We start from the raw sequence: 20,826 nt of genomic DNA on the forward strand, positions 1-20,826 counted from the left end.
AGCAATGGGGCCTGTGGCAATTCAGGTGGGTTGGAATGAATTTATTATCCTTGCCCACAGGGATGAGCACGCTCTTAGGCTGCTGGCAGAAATGGAAATTGGTACAGCTCTTCTAGCTGATAGTATGAATCTACAGCTCTTCTAGCTGATAGTATGAATCAAATACTTTAACATGTTGTATATATCCTTCCACCGAACATCAATTCTAAGAATTTATCCTAAGGAAATATACACAAACCCACAAAGATTTCTCTTTGAGAATATTTGTTACAGCGTGATTTTGATAGTACTACCTCCATCCCAACAATAAAGGAAACAACTCAGATAGGAGTCTAGCTCTGTAAATTATGATACGCCTACATAATCGAACGATAACAGCCAGTAAAATAATGTCCTAGAAAGTGATTCAAAGTTATGGGAAGACGATCAAGGTAGTTCAATGGAAAAAGTAGGTTAGAAGAGCATGTATAGTATGATCCCATTTTTTTGTAAAACAAAAACTATACCTGTCTAAAAGCAAAGGACTGAAGAAAACAAAGACCTCAAGCAATGGTGATTATCTTTGAGTATCAGAGGATTATCTCAGAGTGATGGGCTAGTCATAATTTTCCTTCTCTGCATTTTCTAAGTGCTCTACAAATAAGTATGAATTATTTTGGCATTGGAACACTTCTCACCTCTTGAAATGTTACTAGAAGGACTGATTTATCACAGGATTCTTTACTTTTAATAGCAGATTCTCATTAATTGGGCGGGGGGTTTTCCTACCTCTGCAAGATACTCCTGTCATGTTTGGTAGTTAACATCACAAACCTAAGAGTATGAATTCACATTTACCTTGGAAAGGTGCTGGTAGGCAAATTAACATTTGTGATGTTCATTTTTTTATGCCAATGTTTATTTTTAAAGTAGGGGTTGTAACCAGTGGATAATTGTTCCAGCGGGAGTTAGAGGTGGTGGCCACATGTACAACTATGACAGTAAAGGCAATTGGTAGCAAGCAAGGCCATAGGTGACAGGAAAAAGCATAATGATACAAACATGGAAGATGTCAGTAAATCAACATTTGTGCCCAAAAAGTAACATTTGTTTTCCTGGGACTCTTTCCTCAGCCTTGCAAAAAGAGCTCAATGTGCAATAGCAAGGTGGCGATTACTGGGGCACTTGCCAAAGGCCCAGATCCTAATGGTCTTGCTACCAGTGCTGCCAGTGAAGGTTTGTGTTCATGTGGGGTGGAGTTGGCTTGTACAGGGGAGACCGACACACACTTGGCTCCTAGGAGGAAGAGTCTTCACTTGCCCACTTTGCCCTGGTGACCACCTCTACCAGCGAAGGAGAAGGAGAAGCAAAGTGCAGCAGTCATAGTTCAGAGGCTGTGAGACTGGAACAAGTCCAGAAACTACCAGAAGCCCTGAAACAACCCTGTGGGGAGGGTGAGGGTAGGTTCTGTTGGTTGAAATGGAAAATCCTAAAAAAGACGTCCTTGCACTAATTAGTACCTACCCTTCTTTTATTCATTCACCTGGTTTAAAAAAAACAAAAACAAAAACCTGTTCTTATTTTTTTTTTTGAGACAGGGTCTAGTTCTGTCACCCAGGCTAGAGTGCAGTGGTACGATCATGGCTCACTGCAGCCTCGACCTCCTGGGCTCAGGTGATTCTCCCGCCTCAGCCCCCTAAGTAGCTGGGACTACAGGTGCATGCTACCACACCTGGCTAATTTTTGTATATTCTGGTAGAGATGGTTTTCACCATGTTGCCCGGGCTGGTCTTGAACTCCTGGGCTCAAGTGATCCTCCCACCTCAGCCTCTGAAAGTGTTGGGATAACAGACATGAGGCACAGCTCTGGCCAAATAACCTGTTCTTATAAGAAAAGGGGTGCCCCTAATACCCCTGTAAACTCCATTAGCCTTTCTTGGCTTCCCCAGACACTCTACACAAACACAGTCTAAGTAAAAACAATATGCCTGCCATGCTAACACAAGTTTAAAACAGGTCTCCCAGCCTTCCCTGTCCAATCAGACTGCAGCCCCTCAGCCCCCACTACAGGGCAGTTCAGGAGCCATCTGTTGTGGGTTAATGTTGGGGGAGTATTCGAGAGAACAAATCGCTGATTGGGGTGGGACTGTGGAGGTGGAAGTTGATAGATGCATTGCTCCCCACCACCTACCCGCCCTCCCCATGTCCAGAAGTTCATATTTAACCAGAAAGCATGAAGCCTGCAGAAAGTGGATTCAGGGCCCAATTTTGGCACAAACTTCACCTCACTACCCAATAGTGTGGGTGGACCAGCTAAAATTTGTTCATGAGATTTCCCCTGAGTCTCCTTCCAGAGAGATCCTAGGCTCTAGTGATTTGTACTAACATTCCTCTTCCAAACCTCCATTTCATGGGCCCTAAAAAACCTCTGCCTGGACAGGATACCCTGGATGAGGAATATATCTGCCAGTCCTTCTTCAGGCCACAGCAAATGAGTAGACTTCTACCCAATTCCTTTTTCTCCTAACTGGCCTGGAAATTTGCAAGGATTTGGAAATTTGCAAATTTCTTCTCTATCTTGCCTATGAAGCAATTATTCCTGAGTTTGAAAGTAGTTATCTGTTTGCAGAAACAGTTTCATGTCTTGGGAATCAAATAGCTCAAATTTTTTAATGCAAATCTTATGCAAAAATTAGGTAAATTAGAATTCTGGGCCAAGACTTCTAGCATCTCTGCATCATGGCACCTGGAAGGGAAATAATATCTGATCTTTCTTGCTTTAAGTCAGTAGGTGTATTTGACATTAAGTAAGCCCATCTATGTCTGCTTAATTGGGGATTTGCTGTGGTGTCTCATGGCCATACAACTTAATTCTGAATGTCAGACATCAGTCCCATGATCAGCTGCCCGCTGGGATATGCACAGTTTTCCCTCTTGTGCCTTTCCAGTTATAAACCTATGTGTGGGTTGTGGAGTTGGGTGTACATAAATGATTGGCATTAGATGAGCAAAGCCTTTCAAGCATTGTAAGTAAATGGGAAACATGAAGACCCACAAGCCACCCTCCCCAGCTTCATGTCAGGCCTCTCTCCCCATTTTTGTCCTGGGCCAGCCAACTGGCCTTGATTCCCTTCTTAAAACTCTGGCTTCTCCCTCCCACTCTAGGGTCTGTGTAGGTACCACAGATCCCTGTCAGTCAAGGCCTGCCTCTTTCCTGCCCTCCATTCTTCAACTCTCAGCTCAAATGCCACTTCCTCAAGAAATCCTTTCCTGACCACCTCTTCCCATTATAGGTCAGGTATTGAGGCTATCTTAACCCTTAAAATAAGGTCAACTTGAGGATTTGTCCTTACTGTGATTTAGGTACTTAATTATCTCTCTGCCTCTGCTCCATCTCAGGGGAACCAAAATGTTATACCTGGGCTGCTATAACAAAATACCTTAACTGAGTGATTGCCAATTAATAGAAATGTATTTCTCACAGCTCTGGAGCCTGGGAAAACCAAGACCAAGGTGCCAGCAGCTTAGGTGTTGGAAAAGGGGTCTCTGCTTCACAGATGGCACCTTCTCACTGTGTCTGCACAGGGCAGAAAGAGCAAAAGGGCTCTCTCAAGCCTCCTTTATAACCTAATTACCTCCCAAAGTTCCCATTTTCTAATACTATCACTTTGGTGATTAGGTTTCAACATAAATTTGAATTCTGGAGAGATACAAACAGTCAGACCATAGGATTCTTTTCTTCACAGTTGTACTTAGACATCTGTGTGATAATTTGATGAACATCTGACTCCTCTACCTGAGCTGCCAGAAGACAGTCTTGTCCTGTGTCTCCCAAAGCCAACCACTTACTAGCACATAGTAGTTGCTCAATAAATGTATTTGCTCATCTCCAGATATATATTTCCACATAAGATCAACTTGAGGATTTGTCCTTACTGTGATTTAAGTACTTAATTATCTCTCTTCCTCTGCTCCATCTCAAGGGAACCAAGAGAGCTTCCTAACTAATAAGCCTGGGTGAGCTTCAGAAATGCTGCAAACAAGTGTATTTTCTACCCAAGCTTCACCCTCCAGAATCACCTCTTTAGAATTCTGTGCTTTTCCCCCTCCAGATTTCTGTGCTTGCCACCCTTGGAGTCCAGAGCCTTGAACATGTTTTTTGTTTGTTTGTTTGAGACAGAGTCTTGTTCTGTTGCCCAGGCTGGAGTGCTGTGGTGCAATATTAGCTCAGTGAAGCCTCTACCTCCCAGGTGCAAGTGATTGTCATGCCTCAGCCTCCTGAGTAGCTGGGATTACAGGTGCATGCCACCACGCCCAGCTAATTTTTATGTTTTTAGTAGAGACAGGGTTTCGCCATGTTGGCCAGTCTGGTCTCAAACTCCTGGCCTCAAGTGATCTGCCTACCTCAGCCTCTCAGAGTTCGATCGTATTTTGAATCAGGCCTTTCTACTTGGTTGGGGCTGCAGTGTTCCTCCAAAAAGAATCCTTGATTATATATTTCTGTTTATAATTATATTTCTGTGTCTTTTATGTGTACATGGTGCCCAGACACACGGTGGAGGGCAAGGGAGCTGAGTGATAGAATGAGGAGATTTTTCCCCTTCAACTTAGTAACAGGACAGTCAGTAAGAGTTTAGTATGGGGGTTACTTTTCCAGTTGCCATCAACTTTAGCAATTCCAGGAAAATTCTACTTAAAATCTAAGTCTAGCCATCTCCTTTTCTTTACTTTTTGTTTTTCTCCCTTTGTTTTTCAGAAGGGAGGCTGCTGGAGAAACTCTATTTTTCTCTCCCACTTTTCCAGGCTGGGCAGGGTTCCTGAAGCTGAAGACCTGGCCTCCCAGATGCTAAAAGGCTTTCCCAGAGACCGCGTCTCCGCCCAGGAAGCACTTGTTCATGATTATTTCAGCGCCCTGCCATCTCAGCTGTACCAGCTTCCTGATGGTGAGCAAGGGAGTGTGTGTGTGTGCGTGAGTGCATGTGCATGAGTGCGTGTGTGTGTAAGTCTTGGTGTCTTAAGTAGTTTGCCTCAGCACCGGAGAATCATAGCATTTACCCCCAGGAGTGAAGTTAGAGATCAGTTTGCCTGGGAGAAGCAAGATAGGACCCAATCTTGTCTGAGTTTTGCATGAGCTTCTCTCAAACTCTGAAGCACTGGTGGGGAGAGGTTACAAGGACCTCTTTGTAATGGTCCAGACATTTCACAGGTACACATTTACACTCAGAAATTGGATGAGATGGACGTTGTCTCTGAGTTGTTTGCCTTAGCTACCATCTGCCAGGAAGCCACACCAGTGTTTCTAACAAGACTCTTCTCCCTTTCTGCGGAGAGTAAGATGATAGGTGAAGCGGATATGTCCTGACAGGGAGCTGGGCCTTTCTTGATTGGTAATAGCAAGCTGCAGAAGGCAGTGCCGGGGTGGGGTGCTGGGGGAAGGGAGGCCTCCTCCCAGGCTGCCCACCTCCTGTAAACACAAGTTACCCCGGAATCAGCCTTTGCTGCCTGGGCCTGAAGTCATCTTCCAAACCTGAAATCTGCTGAGGGATCATGTGGTTGGAACTCCCGTCATGTTTCTTGGACTGTGGCCAGGAAGGGCTACAGGAGGATGTGGGCAGTGGTCATGGGGGACTATCCTTAGGTGAGGTTTCTTTGAAAAAAATCCACCATTCAACTAAAAATAGTTTTAGGAACAAGGGACAAGTAGACAAGAAAAGCAAAGCTACCAGGAAGGAAAAACAGAAGAGAGAGAAGCAGCCAGGGCTGGTTTTAGAAGTCCTAAGCCAGAGAAAAGAAAGCTTAGGAGGGAGGGCCTAAGGGCTGGAACTGGGATGAGGACACTGGAAGGGGCGTGGGGGAGTGGCGATGGGGTGCAGTGAGATAAGGATGGGGACAGGGTGAGGAGCTACTGCCCAAGAGGTGTGGAAACAGCCTGGTCCGCCTTGCCAGAGTTTGCAGACGCAGCTCCTCTGTGTCTAGGACATCGTCCTGCAGCAGTCCAAAGCGCTTAGTTTGGGACTTGCTGAGGCATTCTGTTTTATGACTAAAGTGAGTCATTTAGGATCTCCAAAAATAACCATAATCATACAACTGGGGTTAATGTCTTACTTAACCCTGTAGAAAGAGTCAGTCATTAGTATTTATTAAATTGCCATTAAGTGTCAAGAACATATTAAGTGCTATAAAAAGTTGAGGAAAACAAGAGACTTGTCCTTGGCCTCCAGGTTCTTATGAAGTGGGAGGAAAAGAGGGTGAGGAAGAGGAAACGGGGCACCCTCGCACACATATCAGCACAAATCATACCTAAACAGCTAAAAATCTGTGCATAATCAACTGCAGATGTGCAGAGACTATGTGTGTGTTGAAGGCAATTATTTGGAGGAACAAGAATTCAAATGAGATGGATTAGACTGGAGGTGAATCTAAAGTGGAATTTGGAAGGAGGAGAGAGGCATATGGGTGGAACAAAAGACATTGCAGGCAGATCCACAGTTCTCACTCCTTTCCTGGTACCTCTGCCCCCACTTCAGCCCCATTCCTCGCCGGCCACTCCCATCCCAATCCCCTCTTCCCAGTCCAAGCCCCTAGATTGTTCCTTTTCAGCTTTCTCCTGTCAGACTTGGGACTTATAACTCTATTACTTCATGCAAGTGTACACGCTTGGATGTACATACACACGCACACACACACACACACTCCCTTCTCTCCACTTAAAGAAACTTTCCCCATTGGCCCTCCTTTAGGATCTGTTATTCCACATGCTGACAATTGCTGGGGATCTTCAGAGTTTTCTAGGCTCCAGCTTTTGCTTGACGCAAGGTGATTAGGAAGAAACAATCACTGTCCAAACTGATGTGTTGTTAGAAACTTGGGTTTTGATTTTTCCTGGCTGACCCAAAAGCAAAGCCACCAACAGAGGGGCCATGGTGCATGGATATCTAAGGTTGTGTGTGTATGTGTGTATATGTGTGTGTGCGTGTGTGTGTGTGTGTGAGAGAGAGACAGAGAGAACAATCTGTATTCCTTACCTGTTCGCCCAGTCACAGAGCCCAAATCTACTTTGACACTTTTAGAAAAATGAAAAGATGGAATCTTGCAGGAGGCTGCCTGCACTAGCGGGGGAAACCAGGAGTGCTCACAGCAGGAGGGAAGTTGACTTTTCTTTATACATATAGGGGTTTTTCCATGCAGAGTTTAAATTATGCCTGATAAAAGGAGTTTCGTGGATGTTTCAGTTCTTTCAAATTCTCCTGGCTTCCTCCCAATTAAATGAGGTTTGTCAAAGCCACAGGGCTCTGCTGCTGCTGCCTCGGCGGACAAGCATTTCCTGCAGCGACATCTCGAATCCCCGAGGGAGAAGATGAAAGCGCCAGTGCCAAGAGACAGGGAAAGGCGGGGGCAAGATTGGGTGTGTGTGCCTCTGTGTGTGTGTGCTCGTGCACATGAGTGCACGAGCATGTGTGTGTGCTTGTGTATGTGTGTGACAGGGTGGTGGGTGTGCAGAAATATGTATATAGACAGATGGACAAGTAGATAGAAAAAGCAAAGCTACCAGGAAAGAAAAATAGAGGAAGAGACAGAAGCAGCCAGGGCTGGTTTGTGCACCTTCGTGACAATGGCTCTCACCACCAGCACATTATCTACTAAGAGATGCGGTCCTTGGCCTGGCAGTGCCAGCCTGCTTTTTCATTGCCCCTGGCAATGAGCCTTTATTAACAGCCTCCTTTGCAGACAGAGCACACCAGTGGGTAATCACAGTTCCCAATCTGCAGGGACATAGAAACTCCATCCCTGAGGAGGGCTGCCCCAGGCATGAGAATTGTGCAAAAATCGGCATGCTCTTGTGAGTGATTTGTAAGGAGAGTTTCTCTGCCATAATTATGCAAGAAATTTTGCTCTCTGGTGGCATTTCAGTATAAAATTATTTAGGGGCTTATATTTATATCATTTTATTATTCTGGTTTTAGTCTGGTTGCAGGATAACAGAGTTGTCACTTTAAAATATATTCTGTTTCCCCTTTGATCTGGAAGATGCCAGCTCTTATTGTCTGCCCTCTAAAGAAGACAATTAAAGCATAAAGCCTGGGACTGGGAAATACGTGGAGAGTGGAAGGACAGCCTAAATCCCAGTGTAGGAGCGGCATAGAAATTCCACACAAAATGAAAGAATTGTTCCAGTCCATCTCTATTTTCATGACGCTGAGAAGTCCCGAACAATGCTTTCCCTAGGTTGTGGCAGTACGCTTAGAGCCAAAGGGCATTTATCAGGGGGTTATTTGCCATGAAAACCAGGAATTCCAGGATTAGTTTCCTTTTGGACAGCACCTGAAGTGGAAAAGTGTGAATATTAGAATGGCAAGCATGTGGGAACTTCTGCCAAGTTCTGACATTTTCCCTTATTGACTCGTGAACACCTGAAGAAACACTTGTTGAAGGAGAAATTATTGGTAGTCCCTCTCAAAACACAGCCAACAGCAAGCTAATTGCTTTTGCAGATGGCCAGGGAGTCGCTCTTCCCACTCAGACACCGGCTTACGGCCACACTTGTGGTCCTCGTGGCTGAGCCAGCAGGGCAGGATGTCAGCTGGAGCAGCTAGGACCTAAAATTAGGCCCTTGGCAACTCTCTAATCTTAGCTGCAGGTTCAGCTTCTTCATTTAATTCCCTTTGCCCTCAGCATGAACTTGGGCTCTGGGAAAGGAACACTGTTTAATGATTTGGGGGTGGGGGTAGTAGAAAATCATTAAGCTGCCCCTTCTTAAAACTGGCTCCGCTCTGTTCTTGCAGGAAACCTTCCAAATGTTACCCTTGGAAGGTTAAGGCTGATTTTGGAACCTAGCCATTTTGAACTACAGACACTGATCCAGAAAAGTATTTTTTATCTGAGGCAGTATATGACACGTGATTTAAGAGTCTGGTCTTTAAGCCATGGTCCTTGATCGTCAGGACATCAAAGGCTGTCTCTCTTTCTCTCTCTCTCTCTGGGTTGGTCCCATTTTGCTTGCTAGCCAAGTCTCATACTTGAGTCTCCCATTCCTTCCTGGACTAAATCCCCTTCTCCTTTAAAACAGGTTTTAGCATCTTAGGGGGAGAAAATCTAAAAAGCTTGCAATTGTTTCACAAGTAATTTTGCAAAAATGCTGTACCACAGCCCCCATTGTTAGAGTATACTTATATACACATAGGGATGGAAGAAAGCATGGCATTTACCTCTACCTTTGATCACACCATCCCGATATCTATACTCCGAAAGTTCTTCAGCATGCCTCATTGCCCTGTTAAAATCTGAGTCGTGTTTTGTTTTGGTTCAATAAAATAACTTCAGGCCTTCTTTGAGTGTTATCTCCTTAATATATTGGAAGGTCCTTATGATATCACTTCCCAAAGGCCACTTTAGGCTGAATTCCTTTAACCTTTGTTTCCAAATACAAATTCTGTTTCTCCCACTTTTTAGTCATTTTGTTTTATTGTTCTCTTCTGAATCTGTTCCAATTATTTTGCTTATCTCTGAGAATATGGAGGCAGCATAGACTCAAATTTCTTGCATGGTGGGAGAATCATGTCCCATTCATTCATTGGAGGTTTACTGAGTGTCCATGAGGTGTGATATTAAAGGATACAAAAATGAATTAGTCATAGACCCTGTCCTCAAAGAGCTTACAGTCCTTTAGGAAATAAGACAAGTATATAAACAGCTGCAGATCAAGTAAACAAATAAAGTGCTCTAAGTGTTTGAAGGAGGTGAGATTAACTCCAGCTGTGGGGATCCAGGATAATTTTGTGAGTGGGCCTTGAAAGATGATGGGTCTGGATGATTGGGGAGGAAGGGCATACGGGCAAAGGAATGTCATGTTCCTCTCAATACCATCTAAGATCATTCTGAAGTTGTCTTCTTTTTAATCATAGTGGCTCAGTCTTAACTCATATACCATTGTAGTTTTTCTTACCATCGTATGCCTTTTTGCAACAATTTAAACATTCTTTAACATGTACTAATCAAGCTTAGTTTCACTCTGAATGCTTCCACGTAATTTCAAACCTATTCTGTTTATTGGTTTTATTGTGTATTCTATTCAAAGTTGAATCAGAATATTTTGTCATTCTATGAGGCCAGGTTTCAGGGGCTGGGGATGTTGGAAAAGAGGGAAGGAAGATTCTCAGCCATCCTCTTGACTCTGTGCTACTTCTAGGAGTTTGTAACGTAACTCAGACCAATCTGTCCACCTTTTAAATCCTCCATTAATCAGCCCTTAAGAAGCGAATTTGGAGATGTCCTCCATAACACACTTCCTCACCTTCTATGCACAAAGTTGTTCTCCATCCATTTCAATACGTTAGAGGAGATACTGGGTTGAGACGTGGTTTATGGGGTTGCACAGCATTGTGTTGCTGGGAGAAGTCTGGGAAAACCAAGTCCCTCAGCCCTACCAAGCCCTTAAGTTGGTTAAATTTGTTATGTTCATGGCTGAGTCTCCAAGTAAAGATAAATAATTCAGAAAAGAGTTATTTATAAAGGATCTTAAAGATTACTTATTCCATACCTTCATTATATAGCTGAATCACTGATGCCCGGGGAAGAATAATCGTACCTGCCTTTTATTGGACATCTATATGCTTTATATAAATTATCAATCTATGTACTAATTGGTGAGGCTGGAATTGTTATCCTCATATTACAGATTAGACAGCTGGAAGTCAGGTAGGCTAATTGCTTGAAGTCACACAGCTAGAAAGTTGTAGAGCCAAGATTTTACTTCAAATCTGACTCCTAAAAGCTACTCCTTTCCTACTATTCATTGTTCTTGCTAAAGATCACATAGGAACTTAGCTGCAAAATCAAGATTAGAACCAAGATCTTGATGCCCAGTTCTGTGCTCCTCCCACTCTGTCATGTACTGTGTTTATTTTAAAGCTTTTCTGGGAAAGATTCCACACGTCTCCAGGTAGCGTGTTTAATATCTCACAATTAAGAGGGCTCAATTTATGTTGAATAGAGATTTACACCCCAGGACCAACTTCTTCCTCAATGCCATCTTACTTTATTTTCTTTTCTTTTCTTTTCTTTTCTTGTAATAATATATGCAATCAGCCTTGGGTTTTAAGATTTTTTTTTTTTTTTTTTGAGATGGAGTTTTGCTCTTGTCGCCCAGGCTGGAGCGCAATGGCATGATCTTGGCTCACTGCAATCTCCATGTCCCAGGTTCAAGAAATTCTCCTGCCTCAGCCTCCCGAGTAGCTGGGATTACCTGCCTGTGCCACCACGCCTGGCTAATTTTTGTATTTTTAGTGAGACAGGGTTTCACCATGTTGGCCAGGCTGGTCTCAAACTCCTGACCTCAGGTGATCCACCTGCCTTGGCCTCCCAAAGTGCTGGGATTACAGGTGTGAGTCACCTTGTCTGGCCAAGATTTCTTAATCGATGGTGACAAATGTTTTTGTTTCACCTGTAACTCATTCAGTTTTATAAGAAAACATCAAGGAATCCAGTGGAAAATGAGTTGAAGGCATAAAATAGCAATTTATGCAAGAGGAAACAAAAAGAGCACAGCAACACATGGAATAAATCGACTGCTTTACTAGGGATTAAAAAAATACAAATTACCGTTAAATTAGTTGTTTTTTCCTGTAACCTAATAGCTCCCAGTGTTGATGAGATTGTGGTAAAATGATTCTCTGCTGATGGTATTGAAACTTTTGCAAAGTGTTATATTATAGCATGCGTATCGGGAGCCATAAAAATGATCATACCCTTATACCCTATACCTTTGTTCCTGGAAATTATCCAAAGAAATAATTGAATAGGGGGGAAAACCCTAAAACCTAGATTAATGAAAATGTTCATTGCAGTGTTGTCTATAATGTTTTACAATTTTTTAAATAAAAAGAAGCAATGTAACTGTTAAACACCAGAGAAACAATTGGACAAATGTTGGTATATTGACTCAACATACAGTACTATGTAACCATTTTAAATGATCATTAATAGAAGTGTGTGATATTATGAAAGTTCTTATGCTGTAACATGAGCTATAAGAAACTAGAATACAAAATTGCATATTATAAGGTATCTCTGAAAATTAATATGCACATGAACAAAACTGAAAGGTAGTGTACAAAATAAAAATGCTATTCTAGTTTAGGGGGGTTGTAGGTCATTTCTTTTCCTTTCTCAGAGCTTTCTTTAAGCTGGTGTTATATTGTCTTAGTTGTTTAAAAGAATAAGTTAAAACAAAATGGCACAGGCAGTCTGAGCTGTGGATTGAGAGTTAAAGGACCTGAGTTTTCTTCTTTTTTGTTTCCCAACATAATGTGTTTTGGCTGTAATAAACCTCAGTTTCTCCATCTGCACGATGGGTTAACACTAGTTTTCTTTACCCCAGATTGACAGAATATTTATTTTTATAATGCTTCTAACTCACCGAATGCAAGGGTTCATATAAATTTGGTCCTGGGAGAATGAAGGGCAGGAGGGAAAGGAAAAAATAAATAGGCATAATTAATTTTAAAAGGAAAGATCATCTGCTTTAATCGGAAATGTATGTGTATTGTGCCCCTAGTCAGAGTTTTAAGTGCACTTCGTGTTAGTTAGCAACTTCAATTTAAAGTGCTGTGTGATCCTCTGGGCTTTGAAGATATGAATTCTCTATACATACACATGAGCTAAAATTACCGCATAATCACGAGGATGTGTGCACTTTGAATAATTGAATGCACTAAACATCTCCAGCTGATGGATTGATGATGTGGGAGAGTAGTGCAAAACCCACGTGACACGGAAGATTACAAGACATTTTGAAATGATAGCTTAATTTTCAACCTTTTTTTTTTTTTTGCTTGTGCTTTCTCTTTTAGCGATTATGGGCAAGTAAAAGAGATTTGATTATCTTGTTTCCTGTGAAAGGTTATTTAGCCCCTCAATCCCATTAAGTCACTTTCTGCACTCCAGTGCACTGAGCCTTCAGGTTATCAGCCCAGGAAGAGTAAATGGAGACACCAGGATCAGATTTCTAAAGGAAGGAAAGTTAAAGCAAAGTTTGAAAGGGGTGACAGCCAACAGCCATGAGCTTAGGAACTCAATTAGACTAAAAAGACAACTATCTCATTATCTCGTTCCGAAATGATCTAAATACATAAGAATCTAAAAGTTTTAAATAAACTTGTCCTGCCGACTGTCTAGATGACTGAATTTCCCTTCTCAAAAAATTTTTAAACACCCGCTTTCATATTTATTTATTCTAAGAGTGAAGCCGCTGCGATAATTATGCTGTCAGCCTCGGGAAGCTAATGAGGAGTCACCAGAGTGGAAGGTTTTGCATTTGTGAGATTGCTGAAGGAGAGCCGCGCTGCAGCTTTCTTCGTTTTTTATTTCCCTTTCTTTCTTTCTTTCTTCCTCCTTTTTCTTTTTCTATGAGTTGGGAAGGAGAGTCTGGCAGTCCACAGCCAAATTGGAATCCTTTTGATTAACCGGTTGCCTTCCCAGCATGTTCTGCCAGATAGTGTCTCTCTCTCTCTCCCTCCCTCCCTGCTTTTGAGGAGCTGCTGCTTTTGAGGGGCAAGGAAGCCGGAGGGAAATCCCAGCTTTTCATGCCACTGTCCCCAAGGCAAGAGGATACTTCTCCCCGAGAGAAGTTCCCCAAATGGTTTGGATTTGAGTTGATTTGAGAATAATTGGTAAAGTATACGCACTGTTTATTTTAGCCATTTAACTGTCTATGCTATGACAAGATCTAATAGAAAGTAGAATACAAAATTGCATATTATAATATCCGTGTGAAAATGTCTTATGCATATCAACAAATGGTATGATGGCTCCCCTTTCCAGCCTATTTGGAATATGCGATTCCAAATACAAGACAACGAGACCCCAGATTACCCACAGCATTTAAGGGCAGAAGTTTAGGCCAGGCGAGGCAGAGCTGGCAAGTTTATTTCTTCCCTTTGGGTGTGAGCAGCTTCCAGCAAACAGTATTATTTAAGGCATTTTATGCTTTTGGTGCACTAATAACAGAAGCCTCTCTTTTTGTTAAATTGTGAGATATTTTGAGCACCCCAGATTTATGCAAATTGTGAACCTGGGAAAAGCAATGCCCAAGTGGAAAGGGGCCCTGAGTAAATTTTGCGGATGTGCTTTGGTGACAATGTGGCTGCTGCCTCTTGCTATTTTTCTCAGATATCTGTGCTAATACTTGTAACAATGGCTACCATTTATTAAAAACATATTGTGTATCAGAAACTAACACAAGGTGTTTTGCATATATTATCTTCTTTAAACTTACAGCAATCTGCCAGGAAGTTTTATTTTCCCTACTTTTCAGATAAGCCCCTTGCAATGTCAACTTTTGGAGGAACTGGCTTGTAGCTTTAGTGTAGTGAGCATTCAGGAGTAGCAAGCACTTAACAAACACAGGCACTTGGGAAAATGCGAACTGCCAGTATTCTGAGCTAACCAAATACCTGATTTGGACATCAAAGGTAGTATATATATTTTCAAATAGTTTTTTTTTCTCAATTTGCAAAAGTTGCACCTTAGAGTCTATATAAATAGATTGCCAGCCAGGCCCCGAGGCTCATGCCTATAATCCCAGCACTTTGGGAGGCTGAGGCAGGTGGATCACCTGAGGTCAGGAGTTCAAGACCAGCCTGGCCAACATGGTGAAACCTTGTCTCCATTAAAAATACAAAAATTAGCCAGATGTGGTGATGCTTGCCTGTAGTCCCAGCTACTGCGAGGCTGAGGCAGGAGAATCACTTGAACCCAGGAAGTGGAGGCTGCAGTGAGCCGAGATCACCCCACTGCACTCCAGCCTGGGCCACAGAGTGAGACTCAGTCTCAAAAAAAGAAAAAAAAAAAAAAAAAAGATTGCCTAATGTATCTAACAAAATTGGAAACTTTCTAAAACATATCTAGCCCAACGCGATGCTCATTGCCTATCACTCTCGAACATCACCCTCTAACTAACGTCCGGACTCCTTGACATGATATTAGTTCCCTTCACCATCTGGTTCCAACTATTTTTCCAACTTTATCTCCCAGTCTGTCTTGTTCTAACCATGCAAGATGACTTGCAGTTCCCTCAAACACTTTTCTTCCTTCATATCTTTGCTCATGCTGATCCCTCAACCGGGAATATCCTCCTTGGCAGTCCTTCACTAATGAGGGCATAGTAATCCTTCAAGTCTCAAAGGGCACCTTGTCTATGCTCAGTTTGTGCTCCATAGACTTGGAGGGAGAGGTTATCATAATCCTTTGTTTGTGCCTCACTTTTGGTCCTTCTTTGTATGTGTATGTGTGTGTTCCTCCCAGTTTTATTCCTATTTTTATCATCTTCAACAAGTAGCATACTGCCTTGCACAAGTGTTCACTTGGTAAATATGCATTAAATTGAATTAAATAGAAGGCACTTGCCAACTATTGGATTCAGTAAAGTGAGTCATCTATGAGTCAGTATGAATTATTAGTAAATAAGTCTGGCTCATGTTTTGACATTTCTTCAGGTGGCAAATATTACAACAGACAAAAATATACCACAGAAGATCCCAGGAAATAACATATTGGTGCTTCTCTCTTTTCATTCCTACAGAGGAGTCTTTGTTTACAGTTTCAGGAGTGAGGCTAAAGCCAGAAATGTGTGACCTTTTGGCCTCCTACCAGAAAGGCCACCACCCAGCCCAGTTTAGCAAATGGTGGTGAAAAGAAAGGGCGAGATCACCAAGGTTCTTCCAGGTAAGTGGTTGCAACAGTGAGGTTCCTTATGGAACAAATTGAAAAGCAATTGGTGCCGGGTGGAGAGGACATTGCTCAGGGATTCAGAGCACCTCTGTGCTGTTTCTAGTTCTTCCTCGCCAGCTCTAGGACAGGTGGCCTTGCCTCTTCAGGCCTCCATTGCCTGGGCTGGGCAAAGAGAATAATTACATGCATTGCCTTTCTCTTCCACTCCCGGAGCAGGGATAAAGCTCCTAAGACAGAACTTCCATGCTTCCTCATCGGTGTGAGATCTTCAGCTGACACAGGTGGGACGAAGGGAGGCAGAGGTTGCAGTGAGCCAAGATCGCACCACTGCACTCCTGGTGCGTCAGCCTCCCAAGTGCTGGGATTATAGGCGTGAGGCACAGTGCCCAGCTGGAAATCTATTTGTATAGACTCTAAGGTGCAACTTTTGCAAATTGAAAACAACTGTTTTCTGTTAACTAGGGAATTCTCACTGTCAACTGACAGGGCAAAATTTTGTCCTGGTAAGGGTAACAAACAAAGTTTTCCCCAAAACAAAGGGGTTTCCGGGATGTAGGATGCTCAGTACTAGAATTGGTGCAGTCCTGGGTAAACCAGGATGGTTGGTCACCTTTGTGGCACAAATTACCTTCCAGGGTAATCTTGAGGAGGAAGGGGTGCTGTGAAGGATTTTCCCAAACCCACCATACCCTTAAATGAGTACCGCTAGCAGGCACAGGAAGCCAGGTGGGACAACTCCAAAAGTCACCGTAGTATAGACAACCCTATAGATGTCTCAAGAGCACTTCCCATACTGGGGCTTCCATGGTGGTAGATGGGACAGCAAACAAGATAGAGGAATCAAGGTAGAGCCCACATGCAGAGCCTGCCAGCCAGCCTGCCCGCCCTTTAGGTGATCCTGGCTATATTCCAAACCACAAGCATTATCCTATGATTTGGCCACCCATTTGACAACCACACCTTGGCCGTGCTTCCCAGGGGCCTAGATGGTAACCACCGGCATCTCCCTACACACCCCCCAACAATATCACTCACATGGCTGGATTCACTCTTCATTCTTTCTTTTGATCTCTATCTTTGGCTGTCACGATTTAAAGGCATATACACATTAAAGATATCGGCTTCCTGGCTCTTCTAAGATCATTGTCTTGTCTTCAAAGAGCAGGGAAGTTTAAAATTATAGCTGATCCTCAGAGCATTTTATGAAATACCTAAGTTTGTATTTTGACAATATACATTTAGAATTACAATTGGTGATATAATATGGTATTTCCCAAGCAAAATATTCTCTAGAGCAGAGTTTTACTGTATAATTATTTTAAACCTGCTAGTTATAAGGACAGAATGAACTTTAGCTGCATTCTGTGAAGTGGAGGGCCTTACCCTTCATAAAATTATCAAAGATACTAATAGAAATGGGCTCAGATGGTGGTGCTCCATTAACATTATTATTATTTCTATTGTTGTTATTTTATTTTCTTAAGCAGCTGGAAGGTAGGGAGATAACCTTGCCTTTCTGATCTACAGTGACCTTCCACAAAGAATTGCTACCTGTAGACATAAATTGGTCACAACAGAAAATCAATTAAATGCAGCATGTCAAGCTTGTGGCCTGCGCCAGCAATTGAAGAAGGGAGAAGGCAGATTTTGCCTCTGCTGGAGTAAGCTCATGATGTCCCTAGGCCTTGGTACGAATGTAAGGAGATAAAACTGAGATGAGCCACAAGAGGGAAAAGCTAGAGCAATTAAACTGTTTAATAAATGGCTTGGGATCAGCGAAATCTAGAGTGCTAGAGTTAAAGAGACTAAAAGCAGTAATCACATGGACACTTGGGGCCTGTAAATCTTTTCCAGTGAATTGAATTTATGTTAAAATATTCACTTTTCAGGAGAGTCAAAATGTAAATTGGCGTATTAGGACTTCGTAACTGGCAGCAATGCCTCAAAATTAAGATTCTTGAAAGAGCTTCAAAATGTCGGTTTCAGGCAGGGAAAAAATGTGTACTGATGTCTACAACAGAGAAATAGAGGGGAACTAAAATTTACTGGATAGATACCACACACCAGGCACTACAGTAAGGGCTTTACGCATATTCTTTCAAAGCTTGGCATGTTTTGAGCAGTTGGTGGTGGTGAGTTACAATGATAGCTTATAGAAGCCATCTGGAGATAGATTTTGATTATTTGCAAAGCTTTCTTAGTTCTTATAACCAGGGTTAAGATGCTGCCTCCCTTATGTTTTATCATTACCTTTTCTATCAATATATATAATGCCATCAATAACTTTGCAATGTTTAACTGATTTTCCTTCATCAATACTCTGTTGTTCATTATTTTGATTGTGTTTATTTTTCATTCACTTCCAGGGCTGTATTTCTGCAGTTTCGGTTTTCATTTGCTTCAGCTTACTAAGAAGCTTCAAATCTAACTCCATACTGAACAAGGGGTTTTATGTCCTCGCCTATGACCTGGAATAGTTTAAATATGGTGTTCAAGGCAATAGTACATAATAGTGGAAGAAAATTCAGTGGAAGGTTATTGCTATTGTCATTTGCATAGAATTTAAGTGATTGATTTAAAAAAACTGGACATAAACTGAGTCTAAGAAGAGGGCTTCTGAATAACTTCATTCATTTTGGCATTTGTTAAGAGATTCCTGGGCTAGAAGGTTGATTTCCCAAAAAGACAGATAAGAGACTGACAATTTAAAAGAATCTGGAGACAGAGCTGGTGCTTACAGAGACCTGCCACTCCTGTGTTCACTTACAATTTCTCCCAACAAAAGGATTTCTGTGGCAAGGAGAAAACTAGCCTAAAGTTTAGAAAAAGATGGTTTCTTGGATAACATTGTTAACAAAAGGACTTCCTGAGGACTATTTATTATTATTTTGTAGGGGGCACTTCTTCCTTCACTAAACTGGATTATCAGAACGTATTACCACCCAACCCATATTTTAGAAGTTTGGATTTGGCTGCTGATTAGAAATGAATTTCAGGCTATCTCCTCCTACTGAATCTTAATTGTCTGTGATGATGGCAACAGTGATGGGGAATCTAAGCGCTGGTTTGATGGTGGAGATATTGAATAAGTAGTTGGGAGCAGAGTTCCAAAGATGTAATTTAAGCCCTGTTGCACCACCACCACCACACACACACACACACCCCTCAAGTAAAATGAGAGATCTGTCTTAGCTAACACGTGTGCCGTTTTATACAATGACTCCTTCTAAAAGCAGCCAGGGAAACTCAAATCGCTTCTGTCCAGGGATCATCTCAGGAAATGTAGCAGCCTAGAAACCAGAGACCTCTGTATATCCTTTGGAAGAGCAAGGAGGAACTAATTAAGAGAGAATTAAAAAATAGTAACTATCCCCCAATGTCTGAGATGGAAAAAGGAAAAAGACACATGGGTAGCCCAAATCAACCTGCCTGAGTAAGTATCTGATTTTAGTAAAGCATTTGACAAAGACTGTCCAGCTATACCTGAAAGATGAAACAGTGTAGGCTGGGTGATGGAGCAGATATATGTACTCAAATCATGGTGTTTATTTAACCCAGAGAAAGGCCAGCCGTGGTGTGCTACAAGGTTCAGTCTTGAGTCCTATTCTGGTCAAATATTTTTATTAATTACTCGAATAAATCAGAGTACATGGACAACTTTATACAACTCCTTGAAGTAAGTACTATTATTATTAATTTATGACTTCCATTTCACAAAAGAGGAGACTGAGGCTCAGTGAAGTTAAGTAACTCCTTCATAGTAGCATGCCAGAGTGAAGATGCAAACCTCAGACCTGGCTCTCCAATGTTCCTGACACCTATCGAATTTAGAGAATACACAACTCTTGCAGAGGCAGCTGCTATTTAGTATTGGATCATGATTCAAAAGACACCTTGCTAGAAGCCAATGAACAGCAGGCCAAAACAACACTTATTTGCATCAAATTTCATCTGACTTAAATTCTTACACTTTGGGCTACAACTTAAAAAAGGCTATGCCTTAGTGGAAATTGGCACTTTTAAGTACAATATGAATTAATAGTATAATTTCGCTGTCCCCCAGAGATAATGCTAGTACCAATCGAAAGCTCAGGGATGCTACTGTTGACGCATCAGCAAGAGTTCTTGAGAAGTTTTACCTGTCCATCAATACAAAGAGTTCCCACAACAGTAGTGGGATTCCTCTGCCTCCCTGAAGATATGAGAGCTATAGGAGGGATTCCCATGTTGGAGGTTAGAAGAGCTGACCTCCAGTGTCCCGTCTAATTCCAAGATTCTCCAATAATGACTTTGGAACAGCTGTGGACAGATTATACTTGGAATTATGCTTAGATACTATTGCTGCAGGAATGAATAGACAAATTTTGTTATTAAAAAATTGATTTTATTAAGTGGAAGTTGACAGAATTATCCTCTTTATAATGGAGGAACATTATGCTTATGCATATGCATATACCTTATGCATATACCTTATGCATATGATTATGCTTGTGCTTCCTTCTTTAATGGATTTACCTATTCAAAAGCTTAATAAATGTTATAAGACTCGAAAACATTTAAATCTTTCATTTCTCAATTTTATCAAATAAACATTCCTGGAATTTGTGCATATTTTTTCATCCCATGTTTTTGTTGTTTCTTCCGTATAGACCAACACCAGACTTCAAAAAACATAATTTATTTTTGTTCAGTTTGAGGCACTAGTTATTTTAGTGATGCTTACTTAGCCACTAGTGCTATTCTCCTAATATTTCTGTCTTCCAGGCATCCATAATGGGGTCGCACTTCTTGGCTCTCTGATGGGTGGATATGGCCACGTGGTTAGTTCTGGCTAATGAATTGTGAGTGGACGTGATCTCTGTCACTTCTGGGCCAAGCGTTCATTTGATTGCCAGTATAAGACCCTCCAAATTTCTTTCCTTTTTTTTTTTTTTTGTTCTGTTTTTTGAGACGGGGTCTCACTATGTGGCCTAGGCTGGCATGCAGTGACTATTCACAGGTTGTGATCATCACACACTACAGACTCAAACTCCTGGGCTCAAGCAATCCTCCTACCTCAGCCTCCCAAGTAGTCAGGACTACAGGTGTGCACCACCACATCTGACTCAAATTTCACTTTAC

The 20,826-nt window shown here is 42.0% G+C and overlaps 1 protein-coding gene across 1 annotated transcript in view; it reads left to right on the top strand.

The window, feature by feature from the left end:
* Positions 1-20,316, top strand: part of CDK15 (cyclin dependent kinase 15) — an 88,737-nt gene extending 68,421 nt beyond the window's left edge. The window contains exons 12-14 of the mRNA XM_009444001.5: positions 4,783-4,922; positions 15,557-15,699; positions 18,072-20,316. Of these exons, the coding sequence (XP_009442276.1) occupies positions 4,783-4,922; positions 15,557-15,666 (250 nt within the window). The 3' untranslated portion in view covers positions 15,667-15,699; positions 18,072-20,316. The remainder of the gene's footprint in view (positions 1-4,782; positions 4,923-15,556; positions 15,700-18,071) is intronic.
* The last annotated feature ends 510 nt before the right edge of the window (positions 20,317-20,826 follow it).

This window comes from Pan troglodytes, chromosome 13, assembly GCF_028858775.2.
Source record: "Pan troglodytes isolate AG18354 chromosome 13, NHGRI_mPanTro3-v2.0_pri, whole genome shotgun sequence".
Lineage (NCBI taxonomy): Eukaryota > Metazoa > Chordata > Mammalia > Primates > Hominidae > Pan > Pan troglodytes.